General features: G+C 55.4%; 1 protein-coding gene across 1 annotated transcript in view; it reads right to left on the minus strand.

Annotated features, from left to right (window-relative positions):
* BRD4 (bromodomain containing 4) overlaps positions 1–26,222 on the minus strand; it is a 65,140-nt gene that overhangs the window by 2,431 nt on the left and 36,487 nt on the right. Inside the window, exons 15-22 of the mRNA XM_048300617.1 lie at positions 20,873–20,925; positions 19,459–19,792; positions 17,102–17,764; positions 14,435–14,547; positions 10,222–10,387; positions 5,754–5,881; positions 4,331–4,542; positions 116–368 (exon numbers count right to left, since the gene is read on the minus strand). Coding sequence (XP_048156574.1) covers positions 116–368; positions 4,331–4,542; positions 5,754–5,881; positions 10,222–10,387; positions 14,435–14,547; positions 17,102–17,764; positions 19,459–19,792; positions 20,873–20,925 — 1,922 coding nt within the window. The remainder of the gene's footprint in view (positions 1–115; positions 369–4,330; positions 4,543–5,753; positions 5,882–10,221; positions 10,388–14,434; positions 14,548–17,101; positions 17,765–19,458; positions 19,793–20,872; positions 20,926–26,222) is intronic.

A 26,222-nucleotide genomic window follows, 5' to 3' on the forward strand; every position in this document is an offset into this window, starting at 1 on the left:
ACGCCTTTCCCCGGCGTTTTTCTCCCTCCCTCCCCCCCTTTCCCGGCGCTCTTTTGGGGCGATTCCTCGGCGTTTTGGGGCACAACCCCCGGCGCGTTTTTAACCCTTCCCTCACCGCTTCCCGGCGCCGCCGCTCCTGCTCCCTCTTCCGGGCCATCTCCCGCTGCTGGTCCAGCATGGACTGGGAGCTCTGGGAGCTCTGGGGCTGCGGCGGCGCCGCCGACGCCGACACCGGCACCGGCACCGGCACCGCGCCCGGCCCGGGCCCCGGCGGCTGCTGCTGCTGCTGCTGCTGCTGCTCCTGGCGCCGCCGAACCTCCTCGTGCACCCGGCGCGCCTGCTCCAGCGCCTCCTCGTCCTCGCGGCTCCTGCGGAGTGACCACAGGGACCAGGAGTGACCACAGGGACCACAGGGACACCAGGAGTGACCACAGTGACCAGGAGTGACCAGGAGTGACCACAGGGACACCAGGAGTGACCACAGTGACCAGGAGTGACCAGGAACCCCCCCGCGCCTGCTCCAGCGCCTCCTCGTCCTCGCGGCTCCTGCGGAGTGACCACAGGGACCAGGAGTGACCAGGAGTGACCACAGGGACACCAGGAGTGAAAACAGTGACCAGGAGTGACCACAGGGACACCAGGAGTGACCACAGTGACCAGGAGTGACCACAGGGACACCAGGGACACCAGGAGTGACCACAGGGACACCAGGAGTGACCACAGTGACCAGGAACCCCCCCCGCGCCTGCTCCAGCGCCTCCTCGTCCTCGCGGCTCCTGCGGAGTGACCACAGGGACCAGGAGTGACCAGGAGTGACCACAGGGACACCAGGAGTGACCACAGTGACCAGGAACCCCCCCGCGCCTGCTCCAGCGCCTCCTCGTCCTCGCGGCTCCTGCGGAGTGACCACAGGGACCAGGAGTGACCAGGAGTGACCACAGGGACACCAGGAGTGAAAACAGTGACCAGGAGTGACCACAGGGACACCAGGAGTGACCACAGTGACCAGGAGTGACCACAGGGACACCAGGAGTGACCACAGTGACCAGGAGAAACCAGGAACCCCCCCGCGCCTGCTCCAGCGCCTCCTCGTCCTCGCGGCTCCTGCGGAGTGACCACAGGGACCAGGAGTGACCACGAGTGACCACAGGGACACCAGGAGTGAAAACAGTGACCAGGAGTGACCACAGGGACACCAGGAGTGACCACAGTGACCAGGAGTGACCACAGGGACACCAGGGACACCAGGAGTGACCACAGGGACACCAGGAGTGACCACAGTGACCAGGAACCCCCCCGCGCCTGCTCCAGCGCCTCCTCGTCCTCGCGGCTCCTGCGGAGTGACCACAGGGACCAGGAGTGACCAGGAGTGACCACAGGGACACCAGGAGTGACCACAGTGACCAGGAACCCCCCCGCGCCTGCTCCAGCGCCTCCTCGTCCTCGCGGCTCCTGCGGAGTGACCACAGGGACCAGGAGTGACCAGGAGTGACCACAGGGACACCAGGAGTGAAAACAGTGACCAGGAGTGACCACAGGGACACCAGGAGTGACCACAGTGACCAGGAGTGACCACAGGGACACCAGGAGTGACCACAGTGACCAGGAGAAACCAGGAACCCCCCCGCGCCTGCTCCAGCGCCTCCTCGTCCTCGCGGCTCCTGCGGAGTGACCACAGGGACCAGGAGTGACCACGAGTGACCACAGTGACACCAGGAGTGACCAGGAGTGACCACAGGGACACCAGGAGTGACCACAGTGACCAGGAACCCCCCCCGCGCCTGCTCCAGCGCCTCCTCGTCCTCGCGGCTCCTGCGGAGTGACCACAGGGACCGGGAGTGACCACAGTGACACCAGGGACACCAGGAGTGACCACAGGGACACCCGGAGTGACCACAGTGACCAGGAGTGACCACAGGGACACCAGGAGTGACCACAGGGACCACAGGGACACCCGGAGTGACCACAGGGACACCAGGAGTGACCACAGTGACCAGGAGTGACCACAGTGACACCAGGGACACCAGGAGTGACCACAGGGACCAGGAGTGACCACAGTGACACCAGGGACACCAGGAGTGACCACAGGGACACCAGGAGTGACCAGGAGTGACCACAGTGACCAGGAGTGACCACAGGGACCAGGAGAAACCAGGAACCCCCCCGTGCCTGCTCCAGCGCCTCCTCGTCCTCGCGGCCCCTGCAGAGTGACCAGAGTGACCACGAGTGACCACAGTGACCAGGAGTGACCACAGTGACCAGGAACCCCCCCGCGCCTGCTCCAGCGCCTCCTGCAGAGAGACCACAGGGACCAGGAGTGACCACAGCAACCACGAGTGACCGTGAGTGACCAGGAACCCCCCATAGCACCGGCCACGGGTCAGGGAACGACCGGGAATGGCCACGGGAATGGCGCTGGTGGTGGTGGTGCCACTCCTGGTGGATCTGGCGGGGTCTGTGGGGTTCCTGGTGGTGTTTATGGGGTCCCTGGTGGTGTTTATGGAGCTCCTGGTGGTGTTTATGGGGTTCCTGGTGGTGTTTATGGGGTCCCTGGTGGTGTTTATGGAGCTCCTGGTGGTGTTTATGGGGTTCCCGGTGGTGTTTATGGGGTTCCTGGTGGTGTTTATGGGGTTCCCGGTGGTGTTTATGGGGTTCCCGGTGGTGTTTATGGAGTCCCTGGTGGTGTTTATGGAGTTCCTGGTGGTGTTTATGGAGTTCCTGGTGGTGTTTATGGGGTCCCTGGTGGTGTTTATGGGGTTCCCGGTGGTGTTTATGGGGTTCCCGGTGGTGTTTATGGAGCTCCTGGTGGTGTTTATGGAGCTCCTGGTGGTGTTTATGGGGTTCCTGGTGGTGTTTATGGAGTTCCCGGTGGTGTTTATGGGGTTCCCGGTGGTGTTTATGGGGTTCCCGGTGGTGTTTATGGAGTTCCTGGTGGTGTTTATGGGGTCCCTGGTGGTGTTTATGGAGTTCCTGGTGGTGTTTATGGAGTTCCTGGTGGTGTTTATGGGGTCCCTGGTGGTGTTTATGGAGCTCCTGGTGGTGTTTATGGAGCTCCTGGTGGTGTTTATGGGGTCCCTGGTGGTGTTTATGGAGTCCCTGGTGGTGTTTATGGAGCTCCTGGTGGTGTTTATGGAGTTCCTGGTGGTGTTTATGGAGCTCCTGGTGGTGTTTATGGGGTTCCTGGTGGTGTTTATGGGGTTCCCGGTGGTGTTTATGGAGCTCCTGGTGGTGTTTATGGAGTTCCTGGTGGTGTTTATGGGGTTCCCGGTGGTGTTTATGGGGTCCCTGGTGGTGTTTATGGGGTTCCCGGTGGTGTTTATGGAGCTCCTGGTGGTGTTTATGGAGCTCCTGGTGGTGTTTATGGGGTTCCCGGTGGTGTTTATGGAGTTCCCGGTGGTGTTTATGGGGTTCCTGGTGGTGTTTATGGAGCTCCTGGTGGTGTTTATGGAGCTCCTGGTGGTGTTTATGGAGCTCCTGGTGGTGTTTATGGGGTTCCCGGTGGTGTTTATGGGGTTCCCCGTGGTGTTTATGGAGCTCCTGGTGGTGTTTATGGAGCTCCTGGTGGTGTTTATGGGGTTCCCGGTGGTGTTTATGGAGTTCCCGGTGGTGTTTGTGGGGTCCCTGGTGGTGTTTATGGGGTCCCTGGTGGTGTTTATGGAGCTCCCGGTGGTGTTTATGGGGTCCCTGGTGGTGTTTATGGGGTTCCCGGTGGTGTTTGTGGGGTTCCCGGTGGTGTTTATGGGGTTCCCGGTGGTGTTTGTGGGGTTCCCGGTGGTGTTTGTGGGGTCCCTGGTGGTGTTTATGGAGCTCCTGGTGGTGTTTATGGGGTTCCCGGTGGTGTTTATGGAGTTCCTGGTGGTGTTTATGGAGCTCCTGGTGGTGTTTATGGAGCTCCTGGTGGTGTTTATGGGGTTCCTGGTGGTGTTTATGGAGTTCCCGGTGGTGTTTATGGGGTTCCCGGTGGTGTTTATGGGGTTCCCGGTGGTGTTTATGGAGCTCTTGGTGGTGTTTATGGAGTTCCTGGTGGTGTTTATGGAGTTCCTGGTGGTGTTTATGGGGTTCCCGGTGGTGTTTATGGGGTTCCCGGTGGTGTTTATGGAGCTCTTGGTGGTGTTTATGGAGCTCCTGGTGGTGTTTATGGAGCTCCTGGTGGTGTTTATGGGGTTCCCGGTGGTGTTTATGGGGTTCCCGGTGGTGTTTATGGAGCTCCTGGTGGTGTTTATGGAGCTCCTGGTGGTGTTTATGGGGTTCCTGGTGGTGTTTATGGGGTTCCTGGTGCTGTTTCTGATGCTCCCGCTGGTGGCCCTGGTGACCCCGGTTGTCCCCTCACCTCATCCTCTCCTGCTCCCTCCGGAGCCGCTCCTTCTCGCGCTCCGCCTGCTCGGCCTGGGCCTTGAGGGCCTTCTCGCGCTCCTCCTTCTCGCGCGCCGCCCGCTTGAACTGCTCGAAGGAGTCGCTCGACGACTTGGCCGCCGCCGCCGGCGCCGCCGGGTGCTTCTGCACCAGGGACGCCCAGGAGCCCATGTTCTTGATCTTCAGGTCCTGCGAAAGGGATCTGGGTCACCAGAAGCTCTGGGATCCACTGAGATCCACCCGGAGCCGTGGTGGCCACCACAGGATCCCCCAGATCCAACCCTGGAGCTTCTCCAGCTCCCTCAGCCTGGTGGGACCTCAGGGGGTTCTCCTGGATCCAACCCTGGAGCTTCTCCAGCTCCCTCAGCCTGGTGGGACCTCAGGGGAACTCCTGGATCCAACCCTGGAGCTTCTCCAGCTCCCTCAGCCTGGTGGGACCTCAGGGGGTTCTCCTGGATCCAACCCTGGAGCTTCTCCAGCTCCCTCAGCCTGGTGGGACCTCAGGGGAACTCCTGGATCCAACCCTGGAGCTTCTCCAGCTCCCTCAGCCTGGTGGGACCTCAGGGAGTTCTCCTGGATCCAACCCTGGAGCTTCTCCAGCTCCCTCAGCCTGGTGGGACCTCAGGGGAACTCCTGGATCCAACCCTGGAGCTTCTCCAGCTCCCTCAGCCTGGTGGGACCTCAGGGGAACTCCTGGATCCAACCCTGGAGCTTCTCCAGCTCCCTCAGCCTGGTGGGACCTCAGGGGAACTCCTGGATCCAACCCTGGAGCTTCTCCAGCTCCCTCAGCCTGGTGGGACCTCAGGGAGTTCTCCTGGATCCAACCCTGGAGCTTCTCCAGCTCCCTCAGCCTGGTGGGACCTCAGGGGAACTCCTGGATCCAACCCTGGAGCTTCTCCAGCTCCCTCAGCCTGGTGGGACCTCAGGGAGTTCTCCTGGATCCAACCCTGGAGCTTCTCCAGCTCCCTCAGCCTGGTGGGACCTCAGGGGAACTCCTGGATCCAACCCTGGAGCTTCTCCAGCTCCCTCAGCCTGGTGGGACCTCAGGGGGTTCTCCTGGATCCAACCCTGGAGCTTCTCCAGCTCCCTCAGCCTGGTGGGACCTCAGGGGAACTCCTGGATCCAACCCTGGAGCTTCTCCAGCTCCCTCAGCCTGGTGGGACCTCAGGGAGTTCTCCTGGATCCAACCCTGGAGCTTCTCCAGCTCCCTCAGCCTGGTGGGACCTCAGGGAGTTCTCCTGGATCCAACCCTGGAGCTTCTCCAGCTCCCTCTGGATCCCCCCCCCCTCCTTTCCTGGGACCCCCAAAACCCCAAATCCCAGGGGTCCAATGCGATCCTTTTTTGGGGATTCCTCAGGAATTTTGGGATTTTCCCCCCAAATTTGGTGGGTTTTTTTTACCTTTTTGGGGGCCACGGGTGTTTTGGGCTCCGGTTTCTGCCGGTCCTTGTCCGGGGCGGGCGGGGTCTGCTCCGGGGGTCGGATCACGGGCCGGGGTCCTCCCCCCTCCAGGGGCTTCAGCTCCGGCCCTGCAACCCCAAAAGTCGGGAATTGGGGGGGGTTGGAACCCAAAAGTTGGGAATTGTGGGGGTTTGGAACCCAAAAATTGGGAATTGTGCGGGTCTGAACCCAAAAATTGGGAATTGTGGGGGTTGGAACCCAAAAATTGGGAATTATTGGGGTTTTGAACCCAAAAGTTGGGAATTGTGGGGTTTGGAACCCAAAAATTGGGAATTGTGCGGGTCTGAACCCAAAAATTGGGAATTGTGGGGGTTGGAACCCAAAAATTGGGAATTATTGGGGTTTTGAACCCAAAAGTTGGGAATTCTGGGGGTTTTGAAACCAAAAATTGGGAATTGTGGGGTTTTAGATCCCAAAACTGGGAATTATTGGGGTTTGGAACCCAAAAATTGGGAATTGTGGGGGTTGGAACCCAAAATTGGGAATTGTGGGGGCTGGAACCCAAAAATTGGGAATTGTGGAGGTTTGGAACCCAAAAACCGGGAATTCTGGGGGTTTTGAACCCAAAAATTGGGAATTATTGGGGTTTTGAACCCAAAAGTTGGGAATTGTGGGGGTTTTGAACCCAAAACTGGGAATTATGGGGGTTTTGAACCCAAAAATTGAGAATTATTGGGGTTTTGAACCCAAAAGTTGGGAATTGTGGGGGTTTGAACCCCAAAATCAGGAATTGTGGGGGTTTGGAACCCAAAAACCGGGAATTGTGGGGGTTTTGAACCCAAAAATTGGGAATTGTGGGGGTTTAGATCCCAAAATTGGGAATTGTGGGGGTTCGGAACCCAAAAATTGGGAATTATTGGGGTTTGGAACCCAAAAGTTGGGAATTCTGGGGGTTTTGAACCCAAAAATTGGAAATTGTGGGGGTTTAGATCCCAAAAATTGGGAATTATTGGGGTTTGGAACCCAAAAATTGGGAATTGTGGGGGTTGGAACCCAAAATTGGGAATTGTGGGGGCTGGAACCCAAAAATTGGGAATTGTGGAGGTTTGGAACCCAAAAACCGGGAATTCTGGGGGTTTTGAACCCAAAAATTGGGAATTATTGGGGTTTTGAACCCAAAAGTTGGGAATTGTGGGGGTTTTGAACCCAAAACTGGGAATTATGGGGGTTTTGAACCCAAAAATTGAGAATTATTGGGGTTCAGAACCCAAAAGTTGGGAATTGTGGGGGTTTGAACCCCAAAATCAGGAATTGTGGGGGTTTGGAACCCAAAAACCGGGAATTGTGGGGGTTTTGAACCCAAAAATTGGGAATTGTGGGGGTTTAGATCCCAAAATTGGGAATTGTGGGGGTTCGGAACCCAAAAATTGGGAATTATTGGGGTTTTGAACCCAAAAGTTGGGAATTCTGGGGGTTTTGAACCCAAAAATTGGAAATTGTGGGGGTTTAGATCCCAAAAATTGGGAATTATTGGGGTTTGGAACCCAAAAATTGGGAATTGTGGGGGTTGGAACCCAAAATTGGGAATTGTGGGGGCTGGAACCCAAAAATTGGAAATTATTGGGGTTTTGAACCCAAAAGTTGGGAATTCTGGGGGTTTTGAACCCAAAAATTGGAAATTGTGGGGGTTTAGATCCCAAAAATTGGGAATTATTGGGGTTTGGAACCCAAAAATTGGGAATTGTGGGGGTTGGAACCCAAAATTGGGAATTGTGGGGGCTGGAACCCAAAAATTGGGAATTGTGGAGGTTTGGAACCCAAAACCCGGGAATTCTGGGGGTTTTGAACCCAAAAATTGGGAATTGTGGGGGTTTTGAACCCAAAACTGGGAATTATGGGTGTTTTGAACCCAAAAAATGGGAATTCTGGGGGTTTTGAACCCAAAAATTGGCAATTATTGGGGTTTTGAACCCAAAAGTTGGGAATTGTGGGGGTTTGAACCCAAAAGTTGGGAATTGTGGGGGTTTGAACCCCAAAATCAGGAATTGTGGGGGTTTGGAACCCAAAAACCGGGAATTCTGGGGGTTTTGAACCCAAAAACAAGGAATTATTGGGGTTTTGAACCCAAAAGTTGGGAATTGTGGGGGTTTTGAACCCAAAACTGGAAATTATGGGGGTTTTGAACCCAAAACTGGGAATTGTGGGGGTTTGAACCCAAAATTGGGAATTGGGGGTGTTTGGATCCCAAAAAGCAGGAATTATTTGGGTTTTAGATCCCAAAATTGGGAATTATTGGGGTTTGAACCCAAAACTGGGAATTATTGGGGTTTGGAACCCAAAAATTGGGAATTGTGGGGGTTGGAACCCAAAATTGGGAATTGTGGGGGCTGGAACCCAAAAATTGGGAATTGTGGAGGTTTGGAACCCAAAAACCGGGAATTCTGGGGGTTTTGAACCCAAAAATTGGGAATTATTGGGGTTTTGAACCCAAAAGTTGGGAATTGTGGGGGTTTGAACCCAAAAATCGGGAATTGTGGGGGTTGGAAGCCAAAAATTGGGAATTGTGGGGGTTTTGAACCCAAAATTGGGAATTGTGGGGGTTAGAACCCAAAAATTGGGAATTATTGGGGTTTGGAACCCAAAAACTGGGAATTGTGGGGGTTTGAACCCAAAAGTTGGGAATTGTGGGGGTCTGAACCCAAAAATTGGGAATTGTGGGGATTTGGAAGCCAAAAATTGGGAATTGGGGGGGGTTTGGATCCCAAAAAGCAGGAATTATTGGGGTTTTAGATCCCAAAATTGGGAATTATAGGGGTTTGAACCCAAAACTGGAAATTATGGGGGTTTTGAACCCCAAAATTGGGAATTGTGGAGGTTTGAACCCAAAAATAAGGAATTTTTGGGGTTTTAGATCCCAAGATAGGGAATTGTGGGGGTTTGGAACTGAAAATTGGGAACTGTGAGGTTTTGAACCCAAAAATTGGGAATTGTGGGGGTTGGAAGCCAAAAATTGGGAATTGTGGGGGTTTGGAACCCAAAATTGGGAATGGTGGGGGTTGGAAGCCAAAAGTTGGGAATTGTGGGGGTTTGAACCCAAAAATAAGGAATTATTGGGGTTTTAGATCCCAAAACTGGGAATTATCGGGGTTTTGAACCCAAAAATTGGGAATCACTGGGGTTTTGATCCTAAATTTGGGATTACTGACCCCAAAACTGGGGGGGGGTGTTGGGGTCTCATTCCCACACCGGGGTTTTTGAGGTCTCCCCCTCCCCATGAAGTTTTTGGGGGATTTTTTGGGGTTTTTCCCCTCCCTTTGGAGTTTCTGGGGGATTTTTTGGGGTTTTTCCCTCTCTTTGGAGTTTCTGGGGGATTTTTTGGGTTTTTTTCCCCTCCCTTTGGAGTTTCTGGGGGATTTTTTGGGGTTTTTCCCTCCCTTTGGAGTTTCTGGGGGATTTTTTGGGGTTTTTCCCTCCCTTTGGAGTTTCTGGGGGATTTTTTGGGTTTTTTTTCCCTCCCTTTGGAGTTTCTGGGGGATTTTTTGGGGTTTTCCCCTCCCTTTGGAGTTTCTGGGGGATTTTTTGGGGTTTTTTCCCCTCCCTTTGGAGTTTCTGGGGGATTTTTTGGGGTTTTTCCCTCCCTTTGAAGTTTCTGGGGGATTTTTTGGGGTTTTTCCCTCCCTTTAGAGTTTCTGGGGGATTTTTTGGGGTTTTTCCCTCCCTTTGGAGTTTCTGGGGGATTTTTTGGGGTTTTTCCCTCTCTTTGGAGTTTCTGGGGGATTTTTTGGGTTTTTTCCCCTCCCTTTAGAGTTTCTGGGGGATTTTTTGGGGTTTTTCCCTCCCTTTGGAGTTTCTGGGGGATTTTTTGGGTTTTTTTTCCCTCCCTTTGGAGTTTCTGGGGGATTTTTTGGGGTTTTCCCCTCCCTTTGGAGTTTCTGGGGGATTTTTCGGGTTTTTTTTCCCTCCCTTTGGAGTTTCTGGGGGATTTTTTGGGGTTTTTTTCCCTCCCTTTGGAGTTTCTGGGGGATTTTTTGGGGTTTTTTCCCTCCCTTTGGGGTTTCTGGGGAATTTTTTGGGGTTTTTTTTGCTCCCTTTGGAGTTTCTGGGGGATTTTTTGGGGTTTTTTCCCCTCCCTTTGGAGTTTCTGGGGGATTTTTTGGGGTTTTTTCCCCTCCCTTTGGAGTTTCTGGGGGATTTTTGGGGGTTTTTCCCCTCCCTTTGGAGTTTCTGGGGGATTTTTTGGGTTTTTTTTCCCTCCCTTTGGAGTTTCTGGGGGATTTTTTGGGTTTTTTTTCCCTCCCTTTGGAGTTTCTGGGGGATTTTTTGGGTTTTTTTCCCTCCCTTTGGAGTTTCTGGGGAATTTTTCGGGGGGGTTTTTTTTCAGGTTTTTTTTTTTTCCCTCCCCATGGAATTTTTTGGGGTTTTTTGGGCTCTTTTGGGGTCTCCCCTCCCCAGGGGGGGCCGCACTCACTCTGGGGGAGGTGTGGGGCCGCTTTGATGCCCTCGGGGTGGCCCTTGGGGGGGTCCTGGCGCAGGGGGGGGCTGAAGGTCTCGTTGCGGATCACGGGCGAGTGCAGCTTCTCCTCCTTCCCCCCCCCCAGCGGCTGCGACTGCACCACCGAGGCCGCTCGCAGCTCCTGCCACGGGAAAGCCGGGGTCAGGATCCACCCAAAAACCCCAATCCTGACCCCAAAAACCCCAATCCTGACCCCAAAAACCCCCATCCCGCTCGCAGCTCCTGCCACGGGAAAGCCGGGGTCAGGATCCACCCAAAAACCCCAATCCTGACCCCAAAACCCCCAATCCTGACCCCAAAAACCCCCATCCCGCTCGCAGCTCCTGCCACGGGAAAGCCGGGGTCAGGATCCACCCAAAAACCCCCATCCTGACCCCAAAAACTCCATCCTGACCCCAAAAACCCCAATCCTGACCCCAAAACCCCAATCCTGACCCCAAAAACCCCCATCCCGCTCGCAGCTCCTGCCACGGGAAAGCCGGGGTCAGGATCCACCCAAACACCCCAATCCTGACCCCAAAAACCCCATCCTGACCCCAAAAACCCCAATCCTGACCCAAAAACCCCATCCTGACCCCAAAAACCCCAATCCTGACCCCAAAACCCCAATCCGGACCCCAAAACCCCATCCTGACCCCAAAAACCCCAATCCTGACCCAAAAACCCCATCCTGACCCCAAAAACCCCAATCCTGACCCCAAAACCCCATCCTGACCCCAAAAACCCCAATCCTGACCCCAAAAACCCCCATCCTGACCCCAAAAACCCCAATCCTGACCCCAAAAACCCCAATCCTGACCCCAAAACCCCATCCTGACCCCAAAAACCCCCATCCTGACCCCAAAACCCCCATCCTGACCCCAAAACCCCCAATCCTGACCCCAAAAACCCCATCCTGACCCCAAAAACCCCATCCTGACCCCAAAAACCCCCATCCTGACCCCAAAACCCCCATCCTGACCCCAAAAACCCCATCCTGACCCCAAAAACCCCCATCCTGACCCCAAAAACCCCAATCCTGACCCCAAAACCCCAATCCTGACCCCAAAAACCCCATCCTGACCCCAAAAACCCCAATCCTGACCCCAAAACCCCAATCCTGACCCCAAAAACCCCCATCCTGACCCCAAAAACCCCAATCCTGACCCCAAAACCCCATCCTGACCCCAAAAACCCCCATCCTGACCCCAAAACCCCCATCCTGACCCCAAAAACCCCAATCCTGACCCCAAAACCCCATCCTGACCCCAAAAACCCCCATCCTGACCCCAAAACCCCATCCTGACCCCAAAAACCCCAATCCTGACCCCAAAACCCCAATCCTGACCCCAAAACCCCATCCTGACCCCAAAAACCCCCATCCCGCTCGCAGCTCCTGCCACGGGAAAGCCGGGGTCATTATCCACCCAAAAACCCCAATCCTGACCCCAAAAACCCCCATCCTGCTCGCAGCTCCTGCCATGGGAAAGCCGGGGTCATTATCCACCCAAAAACCCCAATCCTGACCCCAAAACCCCCATCCTGACCCCAAAAACCCCCATCCTGACCCCAAAAACCCCAATCCTGACCCCAAAACCCCATCCTGACCCCAAAAACCCCCATCCCGCTCGCAGCTCCTGCCACGGGAAAGCCGGGGTCAGGATCCACCCAAAAACCCCAATCCTAACCCCAAAAACCCCATCCTGACCCAAAAACCCCAATCCGGACCCCAAAACCCCCATCCTGACCCCAAAACCTCAATCCTGACCCCAAAACCCCCATCCTGACCCCAAAAACCCCAATCCTGACCCCAAAACCCCCATCCCGCTCGCAGCTCCTGCCACGGGAAAGCCGGGGTCATTATCCACCCAAAAACCCCAATCCTGACCCCAAAAACCCCCATCCCGACCCCAAAATCCTGATCCCAACCGCCATCCCGATCCCAATCCCGATCCCGCTCGCAGCTCCTGCCACGGGAAAGCCGGGGTCAGGATCCACCCCAAAAACCCCAATCCTGACCCCAAAAACCCCAATCCTGACCCCGATCCCAACCCCAATCCTGCTCCCAACCCCAAAATCCCAAATCCCTGCTGTTTCTTTGGCCGGATGTGGATCCTGATCCCAATCCTGACCTCTCTCCGAACCATTCCAGCGCCTCTATGAGCGCTGATCCCAATCCTAGCCCTGATCCTGACGCCGATCCCGACCCTAATCCCAACCCCAAAACCCCAAATCCCCGCTGTTTCTTGGGCCGGATGTCGATCCCGATCCCGACCTCTCTCCGAACCATTCCAGCGCCTCTGTGAGCGCTGATCCCAATCCTAACCCCAATCCTGACCCTGCTCCTGACCCCGACCCCAATCCTGGCCCTGATCCCAATCCTAACCCCAACCCTGATCCTGACCCTGACCCCAATCCCAACCCTGATCCCCATCCTGACCCTGCTCCTGATCCTGACCCTGGCCCCAATCCTGATCCCGATCCCAAAACCCCAAATCCCCGCTGTTTCCTGTTTCTTGGGCCGGATGTCGATCCCGATCCCGACCTCTCTCCGAACCATTCCAGCGCCTCTGTGAGCGCTGATCCCAATCCTAACCCCAATCCTGACCCTGCTCCCGATCCTGACCCTGACCCCAATCCTGACCCCGATCCCGCTCCTAACCCCAAAACCCCAAATCCCCGCTGTTTCTTGGGCCGGATGTTGATCCCAATCCCGACCTCTCTCCGAACCATTCCAGCGCCTCTGTGAGCGCCGATCCCAATCCTGGCCCTGATCCTGACCCTGAACCCGATTCTGACTCCGATCCCAATCCCAATCCAATCCTGGCTCTCATCTCCTGGGACACATCCCAGCTCAGGATCCTGATCCTGACCCTGATCCTGACCCCGATCCCAACCCTGCTCCTAACCCCAAAACCCCAAATCCCCGCTGTTTCTTGGGCCGGATGTCGATCCCGATCCCGACCTCTCTCCGAACCATTCCAGCGCCTCTGTGAGCGCTGATCCCAATCCTAACCCCAATCCTGACCCCAATCCTGCTCCTGACCCCGACCCCAATCCTGGCCCTGATCCCAATCCTAACCCCAACCCTGATCCTGACCCTGACCCCAATCCCAACCCTGATCCCCATCCTGACCCTGCTCCTGATCCTGACCCTGCTCCCGATCCTGACCCTGACCCCGACCCCAATCCCAACCCTGATTCCAATCCTAACCCCAACCCTGATCCTGACCCTGACCCCAATCCCAATCCTGACCCTGCTCCTGATCCTGACCCTGGCCCCAATCCTGACCCCGCTCCCAACCCCAAATCCCCGCTGTTTCCCGTTTCTTGGGCCGGATGTCGATCCCGATCCCGACCTCTCTCTGAACCGCTCCGGCGCCTCTGTGAGCGCTGATCCCAATCCTAACCCCAATCCTGCTCCTGCTCCTGCTCCTGACCCCGACCCCAATCCTGGCCCTGCTCCTGATCCTGACCCTGGCCCCAATCCTGACCCCGCTCCCAACCCCAAATCCCCGCTGTTTCCCGTTTCTTGGGCCGGATGTCGATCCCGATCCCGACCTCTCTCTGAACCGCTCCGGCGCCTCTGTGAGCGCTGATCCCAATCCTAACCCCAATCCTGACCCTGCTCCCGATCCTGACCCTGACCCCAATCCTGACCCCGATCCCGCTCCTAACCCCAAAACCCCAAATCCCCGCTGTTTCTTTGGCCGGATGTTGATCCCAATCCCGACCTCTCTCCGAACCATTCCAGCGCCTCTGTGAGCGCCGATCCCAATCCTGGCCCTGATCCTGACCCTGAACCCGATTCTGACTCTGATCCCAATCCCAATCCAATCCTGGCTCTCATCTCCTGGGACACATCCCAGCTCAGGATCCTGATGCCGATCCCAAAACCCCAAATCCCCGCTGTTCCACCTGTTTCTTGGGCCGGATGTCGATCCCGATCCCGACCTCTCTCCGAACCATTCCAGCGCCTCTGTGAGCGCCGATCCCAATCCTAACCCCAATCCTGACCCCAATCCCAATCCCAACCCCGATCCCGATCCCAAAACCCCAAATCCCCGCTGTTTCACCTGTTTCTTGGGCCGGATGTCGATCCCGATCCCCGCCTCTCTCCGAACCGCTCCGGCGCCTCGGCTCCCCCCCCCAGCCCCGATCCCCCACTCCCCCGTTCCCGCTGTGGCACCTGTTTTTTTGGCTGGATGTTTTGCTGAGGGGGCGACTGAGGCACGAGGCCCTGGAACGGCGGCATCTGTGGGGAAGGCATCATGAGAGGGGAAGGGGCTTCCCGCAGGTGACCTGCAATGGGGGGGGGCACCGGTCAGTCAGCGTCGTCACCGCGCCGGCACCGCGTCGGCACCGCGGCCCCGCCGCCCGCCCCGAGGGAGCCTGGCACAGCTCCGGAAAAATCCCGGGATAACCTCCAAGGATCCCGAGATGGCCCTGAGGGATCCCAAAATGTCCTCAAAGGACCCCGAGATGGTCCTGAGGGATCCCAAAATGTCCTCAAAGAACCTCGGGATGGTCCTGAGGGACCCCAAAATGTCCTCAAAGGACCCCGAGATGGTCCTGAGGGATCCCAAAATGTCCTCAAAGGATCCTGAGATGACCCTAAGGGATCCCATAATGTCCTCAAAGAACCTCGGGATGGTCCTGAGGGATCCCATAATGTCCTCAAAGAACCTCGGGATGGCCCTGAGGGACCCCAAAATGTCCTCAAAGGATCCCGAGATGGCCCTAAGGGATCCCAAAATGTCCTCAAAGAACCTCGGGATGGTCCTGAGGGATCCCAAAATGCCCTCAAAGAACCTCGGGATGGTCCTGAGGGACCCCAAAATGGCCTCAAAGGATCCCGAGATGGTCCTGAGGGACCCCAAGATGTCCTCAAAGGATCCCGAGATGGCCCTAAGGGATCCCAAAATGTCCTCAAAGAACCTCGGGATGGTCCTGAGGGATCCCAAAATGCCCTCAAAGAACCTCGGGATGGCCCTGAGGGACCCCAAAATGTCCTCAAAGGACCCCAAGATGGTCCTGAGGGACCCCAAAATGGCCTCAAAGGACCCCAAGATGGTCCTGAGGGACATTGGGATGTTCTCAAACCTGGGATGGCCCTGAGGGACCCCAAAATGTCCTCAAAGAACCCCAGGATGGCCCTGATGGACCCCAAAATGGCCTTAGAGAACCCCGGGATCCTTGAGATCCTCAGTGACTCAAGACCCCCAAAATCTGGAGATCCTCAAGAACTCAAGAACCTCAAGAACCGGAGATCCTCGAGATGCTCAAAAACTGAAGATCCCTGAGATCCTCAAAACCTGGAATTCCTTGAGATCCTGAAGAACTCGTGACCCCCAAAACCTGGAGATCCTTGAGATCCTCGAGAACCTCACAAACTGAAGATCCTCAATTACTCAAGACCCTCAAAAACCTCGAGATCCTCAAGAACCCAAGACCCTCAAAAACTGGAAATCCTGGAGATCCTAAACCACTGGAGACATCCTTGAAATCCTCAAGACCCCCAAAAACTCGACATCCTTGAGACCTTCAAGAACCTCAAAAAAAAAACCCCCGGAGAAGTTTCAGACCCTCGAAAGCTGAAGATGCTGAAAAACCGGAGCTCCCCGAAACCCTCGACACCCGGAGCCCTTTGGGATCCTCAGCAGCGCAGAACCCTCGACACCGCGAGATCCTCCAGCACCCTCAAAGCGCCGCGGCGACTCCGCCACGGCCTTCCCCAGCACCCCTTCCTCCTCCTCCATCCATCTGTCCATCCATCTGTCTGTCCATCCATCCATCCGTCCATCTGTCCATCCATCCATCCATCCGTCCTTCTGTCCGTCCATCCCTCCATCCACCCATCTGTCCACCCCTCCATCCATGGATCCATCCATCCATCCCTCCATCTGTTCCATCTGTCCATCCGTCCATCCCTCCCTCCCTCCATCCATCCATCAGTCCCTCCATCCATCATCCATCCATCCGTCCCTCCATCCATCATCCATCCATCCCTCCATCTGTCCATCCATCCATCCATCCATCCGTCCATCCGTCCCTCCATCCGTCCATCCGTCCCTCCAGCCATCATCCATCATCCATCCATCCCTCCATCCATCCATCATCCATCCATCCATCCCTCCATCTGTCCATCCCTCCATCTGTCCATCCATCCGTCCATCTGTCCATCCGTCCATCCCTCCATCCGTCCATGGACCCATCCGTCCCTCCATCCGTCCCTCCATCCGTCCATCCATCATCCATCCATCATCCATCCATCTGTCCCTCCATCTGTCCGTCCCTCCATCCCTCCCCATCATCCATCCATCCTTTATCCCTCCATCCTTCCATCCATCCATCCATCCCTCCATCCATCCATCCATCCATGGACCCATCCATCCATCCCTCCATCCGTCCATGGACCCATCCATCCCTCCCTCCGTCAGTCCATCCATCCCTCCGTCCATCCATCCCTCCGTCACCCATCCCTCCGTTCATCCCTCCATCCGTCCATCTCTCCGTCCATCCATGGATCCATGGATCCATCCATCCTTTATCCATCCACAGACCCATCCCTCCGTTCATCCCTCCATCCGTCCATCTCTCCGTCCATCCATGGATCCATGGATCCATCCATCCATCCCTCCGTCCGTCCATCCATCCATCCTTTATCCATCCACAGACCCATCCCTCCACCCCTCATCCCTCCATCCGTCCATCTCTCCGTCCATCCATGGATCCATGGATCCATCCATCCATCCCTCCGTCCGTCCATCCATCCATCCTTTATCCATCCACAGACCCATCCCTCCACCCCTCATCCCTCCGTCCGTCCGTCCTCGCTCCGGCAGCCGCCGCTCACCGGTGCCGTACGGGTCGGGCTTGTGGTGCCGCGGTGACGGGTGGTGCTGGATGACCTGCTGCGGCTTGGCCGGCGCCGGCTGCGGCGGCTGCACCGGGGGCTGCACCGGGGGCTGCGGCTGCTGCTGCGGCTGCTGCTGCTGCGGCGGCGCCGGCGGCTGCGCCAGGTGCGACGGGAAGGGCAGGGGCTGCAGGTGCAGCGGGCGCGGCGGCGGCGGCGGCGGCGGCTGCAGCGGCTGCACCGCGGGATGCGCCGGCGGCGGCGGCAGCGCCGGGGGAGGCGGCGGCGGCTGCGGCGGCGGCGGCTGCGACTGGACCTTCACTGAAGGGAGAAGCGGAGTCTGCGGCTGCACCTTCTGCAGCTGCTGCAGGTACAGCTGCATCTGGCTGGTGCTCAGCGGGAGGTTGTGGTGCGGCGGCGGCGGCGGCACCGGCGGAGGCGGCACCGGCGGAGGCGGCACCGGCGGCGCGGGCGGCTCCTCGTCCTCCAGCAGCACCTGCGGCGGCTGCGGCAGCGGCGGCTGCGGGAGCAGCGGCTGCGGCGGCGGCTGCGGTGGCGGGGGCAGCGCCGGCGACACGGCCGGCGGCCGCGGCGGCTTCGGGGGCAGCGCCGCCGCCCGGTTGCTGGGCCTCGAGGGCTGCTGAGGCAGAGCGTTGTGCAAAGCTGCGGAGGAAGGACACGGCCGTGAGATGGGAGAGCTCCCACGGGATCACCCATCACCCCCAACCCCACCCGACCCTGTCCTTGTCCTCTGGGATATCCCAAGAAGGACATAGGGATGAGGTCAGGAGAGCTTCCATGGGATCACCCATCACCCCCAAACCCCACCCAACCCTGTCCTTGCTCTCTGGGATGTCCAAGGACACGGCCGTGAGATGGGAGAGCTCCCATGGGGTGCTCCATCACCCCCCAAACCCCACCCGACCCTGTCCTTGCTCTCTGGGATGTCCAAGGACACGGCCGTGAGATGGGAGAGCTCCCATGGGGTGCTCCATCACCCCCCAAACCCCACCCGACCCTGTCCTCGTTCTCTGGGATGTCCAAGGACATGGCAGTGACATCAGAGAGCTCCCACGGGATCACCCATCACCCCCAAACCCCACCCGACCCTGTCCTCGTCCTCTGGGATATCCCAAGAAGGACATAGGGATGAGGTCAGGAGAGCTTCCGTGGGATCACCCATCACCCCAAACCCCACCCGACCCTGTCCTCGTTCTCTGGGATGTCCAAGGACACAGCAGTGACATCAGAGAGCTCCCACGGGATCACCCATCACCCCACAAACCCCACCCGACCCTGTCCTCGTCCTCTGGGATGTCCAAGGACACGGCAGTGACATCAGAGAGCTCCCACGGGATCACCCATCACCCCCAAACCCCACCCGACCCTGTCCTCGTCCTCTGGGATGTCCAAGGACACGGCAGTGACATCAGAGAGCTCCCACGGGATCACCCATCACCCCCCAAACCCCACCCGACCCTGTCCTCGTCCTCTGGGATGTCCAAGGACACGGCCGTGACATCAGAGAGCTCCCACGGGATCACCCATCACCCCCAAACCCCACCCAACCCCGTCCTCGTCCTCTGGGATGTCCCAGGAAGGACACGGCGGTGAGGTGAGGAGAACTCCCACGGGATCATCGATCACCCACTGTCCCATCCCATCACCATCCAGGAGGAGCCAACCCCACCCGACCCCGTCCTCTCCCTCTGGACGTTGGGATGGCTCAGGAAGGCCACGGCAGCGAGGTCGGGAGAACTTCCGGGGCTTTGTCCGTCACCCTCAGTCCCACCCGGCCCCATCCTCTCCCTCGGGGATGTTGGGACATCTCAACAAGACCACGATGAACATCAAGAGTGAAGAACCTCCCAGGAGGAACCAATCCCACCCAACGCCCTCCTCATCCTCTGGGACGTCGGGATGACACCACCAAGAGCCAAGGACCTCCCTTCTCCTCCCCCCACTGCCGTCCTCTCCCTCTGCCACGGTGGGACACGGAGAGCGAACCAACCCCACCCCACCACCATCCTCTTCCTCATCAGGGAGAACCACGCATTGGGACGTCCCGGCGAGGCCGTGGTGGCACCGTCACCGTCATCGAGGGCCAAAGACCTCCCTTCTCCTCCCCCCACTGCCGTCCTCTCCCTCTGCCACGTTGGGACATCCCAACAAGACCATGGTGGGACATGGAGAGCGAACCAACCCCACCCCACCACCATCCTCTTCCTCGTCAGGCAGAACCACACATCAGGACATCCCAGCGAGGCCGTGGTGGCACCGTCACCGTCATCGAGGGCCAAGAACCTCCCTTCTCCTCCCTCCCCCAGGAGCTGACCCCAGCCCGCGCCGGCGCTCACCTGGAGGAGACACCACGTGCTGGTTGAGGTGGGGGGGGGTGCTGTGCTCGGGCGCCGGGGGCAGGTGGGGCGGGGGCAGCTCGGGCTGGGGCAGGTGCAGGATGGGTTGGCCGAAATGGGCCATGGTGTCGAACATGGTCCCCGGCAAGGGGTGCTCCAGGACGGGCACCTGGGCGGGGACGAAGGGCGGCGGCGGCGGCGACGCCTTCAGGGGCGCCGCGGGCTGCGGGACGGGCGGCGGCTGCGGCGGCTGCAGCGCTTGCGGGACGGGCTGAGGCGGCGCCGGAGGAGGTTGCGGCGGTGCCGGCGCCGGTTGGTGGTGGTGGTGGTGGTGCTGGGGGAAGAGGGAGGAGTTAGAGGTGGGACGGGGGGGTTTGGGTGTCGGAATGAGCTCTTGGGGCATCAGAAGGGGGTTTGGTTGTCTAAGTGTCCTTTTGGGTCATCAAAATGGGGGTTTGGTTGTCTAAGTGTCCTTTTGGGTCATCAAAATAGGGTTTTGGTCACCAAAATGTCCTTCCAGGTCATCAAAATAACCAACCCAAATCCATGGATCCCATCCTGATCCATGGATCCAATGTCAACCCAATCCATGGATCCCATCCCGATCCAACCCATGGATCCCATCCCAACCCACAGATCCCATCCCAACCCACAGATCCCATCCCGATCCAACCCACGGATCCCATTCTGACCCATGGATCCCATCCCAATCCATAGATCCCATCCCAACCCACAGATCCCATCCCAACCCACAGATCCCATCCCAACCCACAGATCCCATCCCGATCCAACCCATGGATCCCATTCTGACCCATGGATCCCATCCCAATCCATAGATCCCATCCCAACCCACAGATCCCATCCCAACCCACAGATCCCATCCCGATCCAACCCACGGATCCCATTCTGACCCACGGATCCCATCCCAATCCAACCCATGGATCTCATTCCGACCCATGGATCCCATCCCAATCCATGGATCCCATCCCAATCCACGGATCCCATCCCAATCCAACCCATGGATCTCATTCCAACCCACGGATCCCATCCCAATCCATGGATCCCATCCCAATCCGTGGATCCCATCCCAATCCAATCCATGGATCCCATCCCAATCCATGGATCCAATCCCAATCCATGGATCCCATCCCAATCCAATCCATGGATCCCATCCCAATCCGTGGATCCCATCCCAATCCGTGGATCCCATCCCAATCCAATCCATGGATCCCATCCCAATTTATGGATCCAATCCCAATCCATGGATCCCATCCCAATCCAATCCATGGATCCCATCCCAATTTATGGATCCAATCCCAACCCACAGATCCCATCCCAATTTATGGATCCAATCCCAATTTATGGATCCAGTCCCAACCCACGGATCCCACCCCACTCCCCACCCCATTCCTACCTTTTTCTGCTCCCGCCCCGAGTGCCCTTTTTTCTTCAATTTTGGCGCCATTTCTGCCAAAAAAAAAGGGAAGAGAAAAAAATTAATTCGGGAACGGCACCGGATGAACCCGATCGGGGATGGGGCTGGAATTCCCCAGGGACGGGGCCGGAATTCCCCAGGGATTGCTGGGATTGGGGATCGGGGTTTCTGCCGCCAAAAAAATGAGGGGAAATTGCTGGAAAAAGATCCAACGGCCAAGAAAATCCATGGATTGACCAGGCTTGGGAATCCCGGGAACGCCGCTGGTCTGGAGGGGAGATCCGGAGCCGGATTCTCGGCAGGAGGGATTGAAAAATCCCTGGATATCGAATATCCCACGGATAAAGATATCAGGGATCAAATATTCCTAAAACAAAAGCAATCAGGGCTTAAATATTCCAGTGGTAAAAAAATGAGGGATTAAATATCCCCAGGAGAAAAAACCTCAAGGATTAAATATCCCTAAAATAAAAAAAAAAAATCAGGGATTAAATTCCTGGTGATTAAAAAAAAAAATTAGGAATGTGGATTAAAAAACCAGGGATCAAATATCCCTAAAATTAAAGAAAATATCCCTAAAATCAAAAAACAGGGATCAAATATCCCTAAAATTAAAAAAACAGGCATCAAATGTCACTAAAATAATAAAAAAACCAATCAGAGATCAAATATCCCTAAATTTAAAAAACCAGGGATCAAGTAACCCTAAATTTAAAAAACCAGGGATCAAATATCCCTAAATTAAAAAAACCAGGGATAAAATTTCCCTAAATCAGGGATTCAATTCCCGGGGATGAAAAAATCCAGGATCGAGAATCCCTACGATCAAAAATTCCCAAGATAAAAAAAAAATCAGGGATCAAACATCCCAAAGGCAGCAATTTCCCATCCCCAAATCCACGTCCCATTCCCACGGGATGAGCTCCAAACCCTCCCTGATTGGAAGTTGGGATTTGGGGAGGGATTTTTCCGGGGATTTCCTCCCCAAGGAACGCGGAATTAACAAAATCCATCGCCCAAGCCCCGTTACCCGACCCTGGAATTCCCATGGCATCGGATTCATGGCATTTTCTGGGATGAACTCGGCAGAATTCCATGGATAAAACCCCCCCCCGGGAGGATTCTGAGGCGGAGAAACTTCCCCGATTCTCCGGGATCGTGACCCCAACGGGATTTCCCATAAATCCCTCCCAAAACTGAAGGAATTCCATGAATTTCCCATTTAAATCCCATAAATTTCCTTTATTGAAGGCAGCGCCAATGCCCGGGATCGGCACCGGAGCCGCGATCGACCTTTGGAATATTCTGAGGACAAAGCTGGTAAAAAATGGAGTTTTTTGGGAAAAAAATTCCAACAGGAAATGGCTGGGAATGGGAGATGGGAAAATCTGATCCCGGTGGGTTTCCATGACTCGAAATTCCCAGATTTTCAGATCCCAATGGGTTCCTGTGGATCCTCATGGCCATCCACGGCTCCCAAGGGGTTTCCATGGATTGGGATGGGCATCCACAGCCTCAAATTCCCACATTTTCAGATCCCGATGGGTTTCCATGGCTTAGAATTCCCACATTTTCAGCTCTTCCAATTCCCACATTTTCAGATCCCAATGGGTTTCCATGGCTTAGAATTCCCACATTTTCAGCTCTTCCAATTCCCACATTTTCAGATCCCAATGGGTTTCCATGGCTTAGAATTCCCACATTTTCAGCTCTTCCAATTCCCACATTTTCAGATCCCAATGGGTTTCCATGGCTTAGAATTCCCACATTTTCAGCTCTTCCAATTCCCACATTTTCAGATCCCAATGGGTTTCCATGGCTTAGAATTCCCACATTTTCAGCTCTTCCAATTCCCACATTTTCAGATCCCGATGGGTTTCCATGGCTTAGAATTCCCACATTTTCAGCTCTTCCAATTCCCAGATTTTCAGATCCCAATGGGTTTCCCTGGCTTAGAATTCCCACATTTTCAGCTCTTCCAATTCCCAGATTTTCAGATCCCAATGGGTTTCTATGGCTTAGAATTCCCACATTTTCAGCTCTTCCAATTCCCACATTTTCAGATCCCGATGGGTTTCCATGGCTCCGAATTCCCACATTTTCAGCTCTTCCAATTCCCACATTTTCAGATCCCAATGGGTTTCCATGGCTCCGAATTCCCACATTTTCAGCTCTTCCAATTCCCACATTTTCAGCTCTTCCAATTCCCACATTTTCAGATCCCAATGGGTTTCCCTGGCTTAGAATTCCCACATTTTCAGCTCTTCCAATTCCCACATTTTCAGATCCCGATGGGTTTCCATGGCTTAGAATTCCCACATTTTCAGCTCTTCCAATTCTCACATTTTCAGATCCCAGTGGGTCTCCATCCCACTGGATCATCACGGAATGGTGAAGAAACCCCAAAATCGGTCGGAATTCCGGGTGTTGGGTGGGAAGAAGAGAAAATCGGGGATAATAATCCAGGATTGAATTCCCAAAAAGTCCCTTGGCCGGGATTTTGGGTGGGATTTGGAGCCGCTCCGGTTGGACCACGAGGATGATCCCAAAATTCATCGCTGACTGTCAGGTCCCAGTTGGAATCGTGAGGTCCAGAAGGAGATTCCAGGGATTCCAAACCCAAGGACGATCCCAACGTCCATCGCCGGACGTTGATTCCAGTCGGAATCGCGCTTCCAGAAGGATCCTCCTGGAATTCTGGAGATCCCAACCCTCACTGCCAGATGTTGGATCCCAGTTGGAATTTTCTGGTCCAGAAGGAGATTCCAGGATTTCAACTCAAGGAGGAACATCCAGCGTTGCTGAGGCCGATTGGTGGATCCCAGCTGGAATTTTCTGGTCCTGAAGGATCCTCCTGGAATTCTGGAGATCCCAAAGGTGACCCCAAACCTTCAGCACCGGATGTCAGGTCCCAGTCGGAATCGTGAGGTCCAGATGGAGATTCCAGGGATTCCAAACCCAAGGACGATCCCAACGTCCATCGCCGGACGTTGATTCCAGTCGGAATCGCGCTTCCAGAAGGATCCTCCTGGAATTCTGGAGATCCCAACCCTCACTGCCAGATGTTGGATCCCAGTTGGAATTTTCTGGTCCAGAAGGAGATTCCAGGGATTTCAACTCAAGGAGGAACATCCAGCGTTGCTGAGGCCGATTGGTGGATCCCAGCTGGAATTTTCTGGTCCTGAAGGATCCTCCTGGAATTCTGGAGGTTCCAAAGACGATCCCAAACCTCCATCGCTGACTGTCAGGTCCCAGTTGGAATCGTGAGGTCCAGAAGGAGATCCCAGGGATTCCAGCCCAAGGATGATCCCAACGTCCATCGCCGGACGTTGATTCCAGTCGGAATCGCGCTTCCAGAAGGATCCTCCTGGAATTCTGGAGATCCCAACCCTCACTGCCAGATGTTGGATCCCAGTTGGAATTTTCTGGTCCAGAAAGAGATTCCAGGATTTCAACTCAAGGAGGAACATCCAGCGTTGCTGAGGCCGATTGGTGGATCCCAGCTGGAATTTTCTGGTCCTGAAGGATCCTCCTAGAATTCTGGAGGTTCCAAAGACGATCCCAAACCTCCATCGCTGACTGTCAGGTCCCAGTTGGAATCGTGAGGTCCAGAAGGAGATCCCAGGGATTCCAGCCCAAGGATGATCCCAACATCCATCGCCGATCGTTGATCCCAGTCGGAATCGCGCTCCCGGAAGGATCATCCTGGAATTCTGGAGATCCCAAGGACGATCCCAAACCTCCAGCGCCGGATGTCAGGTCCCAGTGGGAATCGCGAGGTCCAGATGGAGATTCCAGGGATTCCAAACCCAAGGACGATCCCAACATCCATCGCCGGTCGTTGATCCCAGTTGGAATCGCGGTATCCCACGGAGATGCTGGAGATCCCAACCCAAGGAGGAACCTCCAGCGTTGCTGAGGCCGATTGGTGGATCCCAGTTGGGATTTTCTGGTCCTGAAGGATGCTCCTGGAATTCCGGAGATCCCAAGGACGATCCCAACCTTCATTCCCAGCTGCTGGGTCCCAGTCGGAATCGCGTTTCCAGATGGATCCTCCCGGATTCTGGAGATCCCAACCCACGGCTGAACCTTCAAGCCCGAATCCGTGTGGATAAAATCCACTTTTCCACCTGGAAAAATCATTCCCAGATGATTCTGGAGTGGAAAGGTCAAACCTGGGTGTGGCCACGTGGATTTATGGGATTTTACCCAAATTTCCCCCCAAATCCTGATTTAATTCCCACCCAAACAGCGGAACGCTGACGGACGGATCCGATCCCAACATCCTGGCTTAAAATTCCATGGAAAAAGTGGATTTTGGGAGTCCTTTTATTGCTTTTATTGTTTCAAAAGATCCAAAGGATCCAATTTTCCAGGATTTTGGGGGAGGAAGGAATTGGTGCTTCCAAGGCTGAGAAATCTGGGAAAAAGTAGCTAAAAACCAACAGATTTTAGGAAAATATTTGGGGCAGATCCAGGTTTTTTGGGGAAAAAAATCTGGATTTGGTGGTTTGGAGTTAAAATTCATCCCACAAAAAGCCTTTCCCAGGTTTTCCTGCTTCCAATCACCACTTTTTGGGGAAAAATTCCCTAAAAAAGAGCTTCTTCCGTCATTTGGGAAGCCGGATCAGGAGCGGCTCCGAGATTTTGGCCTTTCCCAGTTTTTTATTGGAACAAGGAGAGTTTGGCATTGGCCTGTGCCAAAAATTCCCAGATTTTCAGATTGCTGGGATCATCCCACACCTCATCCCAATGAGAATCCGCCCTTGGATTCGGGGGGAAAAGAAGGATTTTCAAGCAATTTTGGGATTGGGATGGGTTTGGAGGGGGAATTTTATGGGATGGGATTGGGGCTCTGGATTTGGGATGAGCCCAATCCTGTAAATTCTGGTGGAAAATCCGATAAAAATGGATTTAAAGGATAAATCCAGGGAGTTTCACTCCTAGGAAGAATTCAGCACCAAATCCCGGGATTTTCCCATTCCTAAATCAGGTCTAAAAATTCCAACAAAACCTTTCATCCTCCTCCAACAAACCCTCAAATTTACGGAAAACTCCTTCAACTTTCCCTGAAAAATTCATTCCAGTGTTCTGAGATCCCTAATTCCAGCTTTATCCCGGAAAATCGCCGGGAAACGCCACCAGATCTGGCTCAATCCTGGTTTCTTTGGGATTATTTCATTTTATTTGGGATTTCTGCTCCCTCTCCGCTCCAGAATCCGATCCCGAATGTTTCCGTGGGATTCTCCAACACTGCAGCCCCCAAACCCTTCCCGTTTCCTGGACTTAAGCCCGGCTCAACCTCGGATTTCGGGATGGGGACAAATCC

Source organism: Corvus hawaiiensis, chromosome 4 (genome assembly GCF_020740725.1).
Source record: "Corvus hawaiiensis isolate bCorHaw1 chromosome 4, bCorHaw1.pri.cur, whole genome shotgun sequence".
In the NCBI taxonomy this organism is placed as follows: domain Eukaryota; kingdom Metazoa; phylum Chordata; class Aves; order Passeriformes; family Corvidae; genus Corvus; species Corvus hawaiiensis.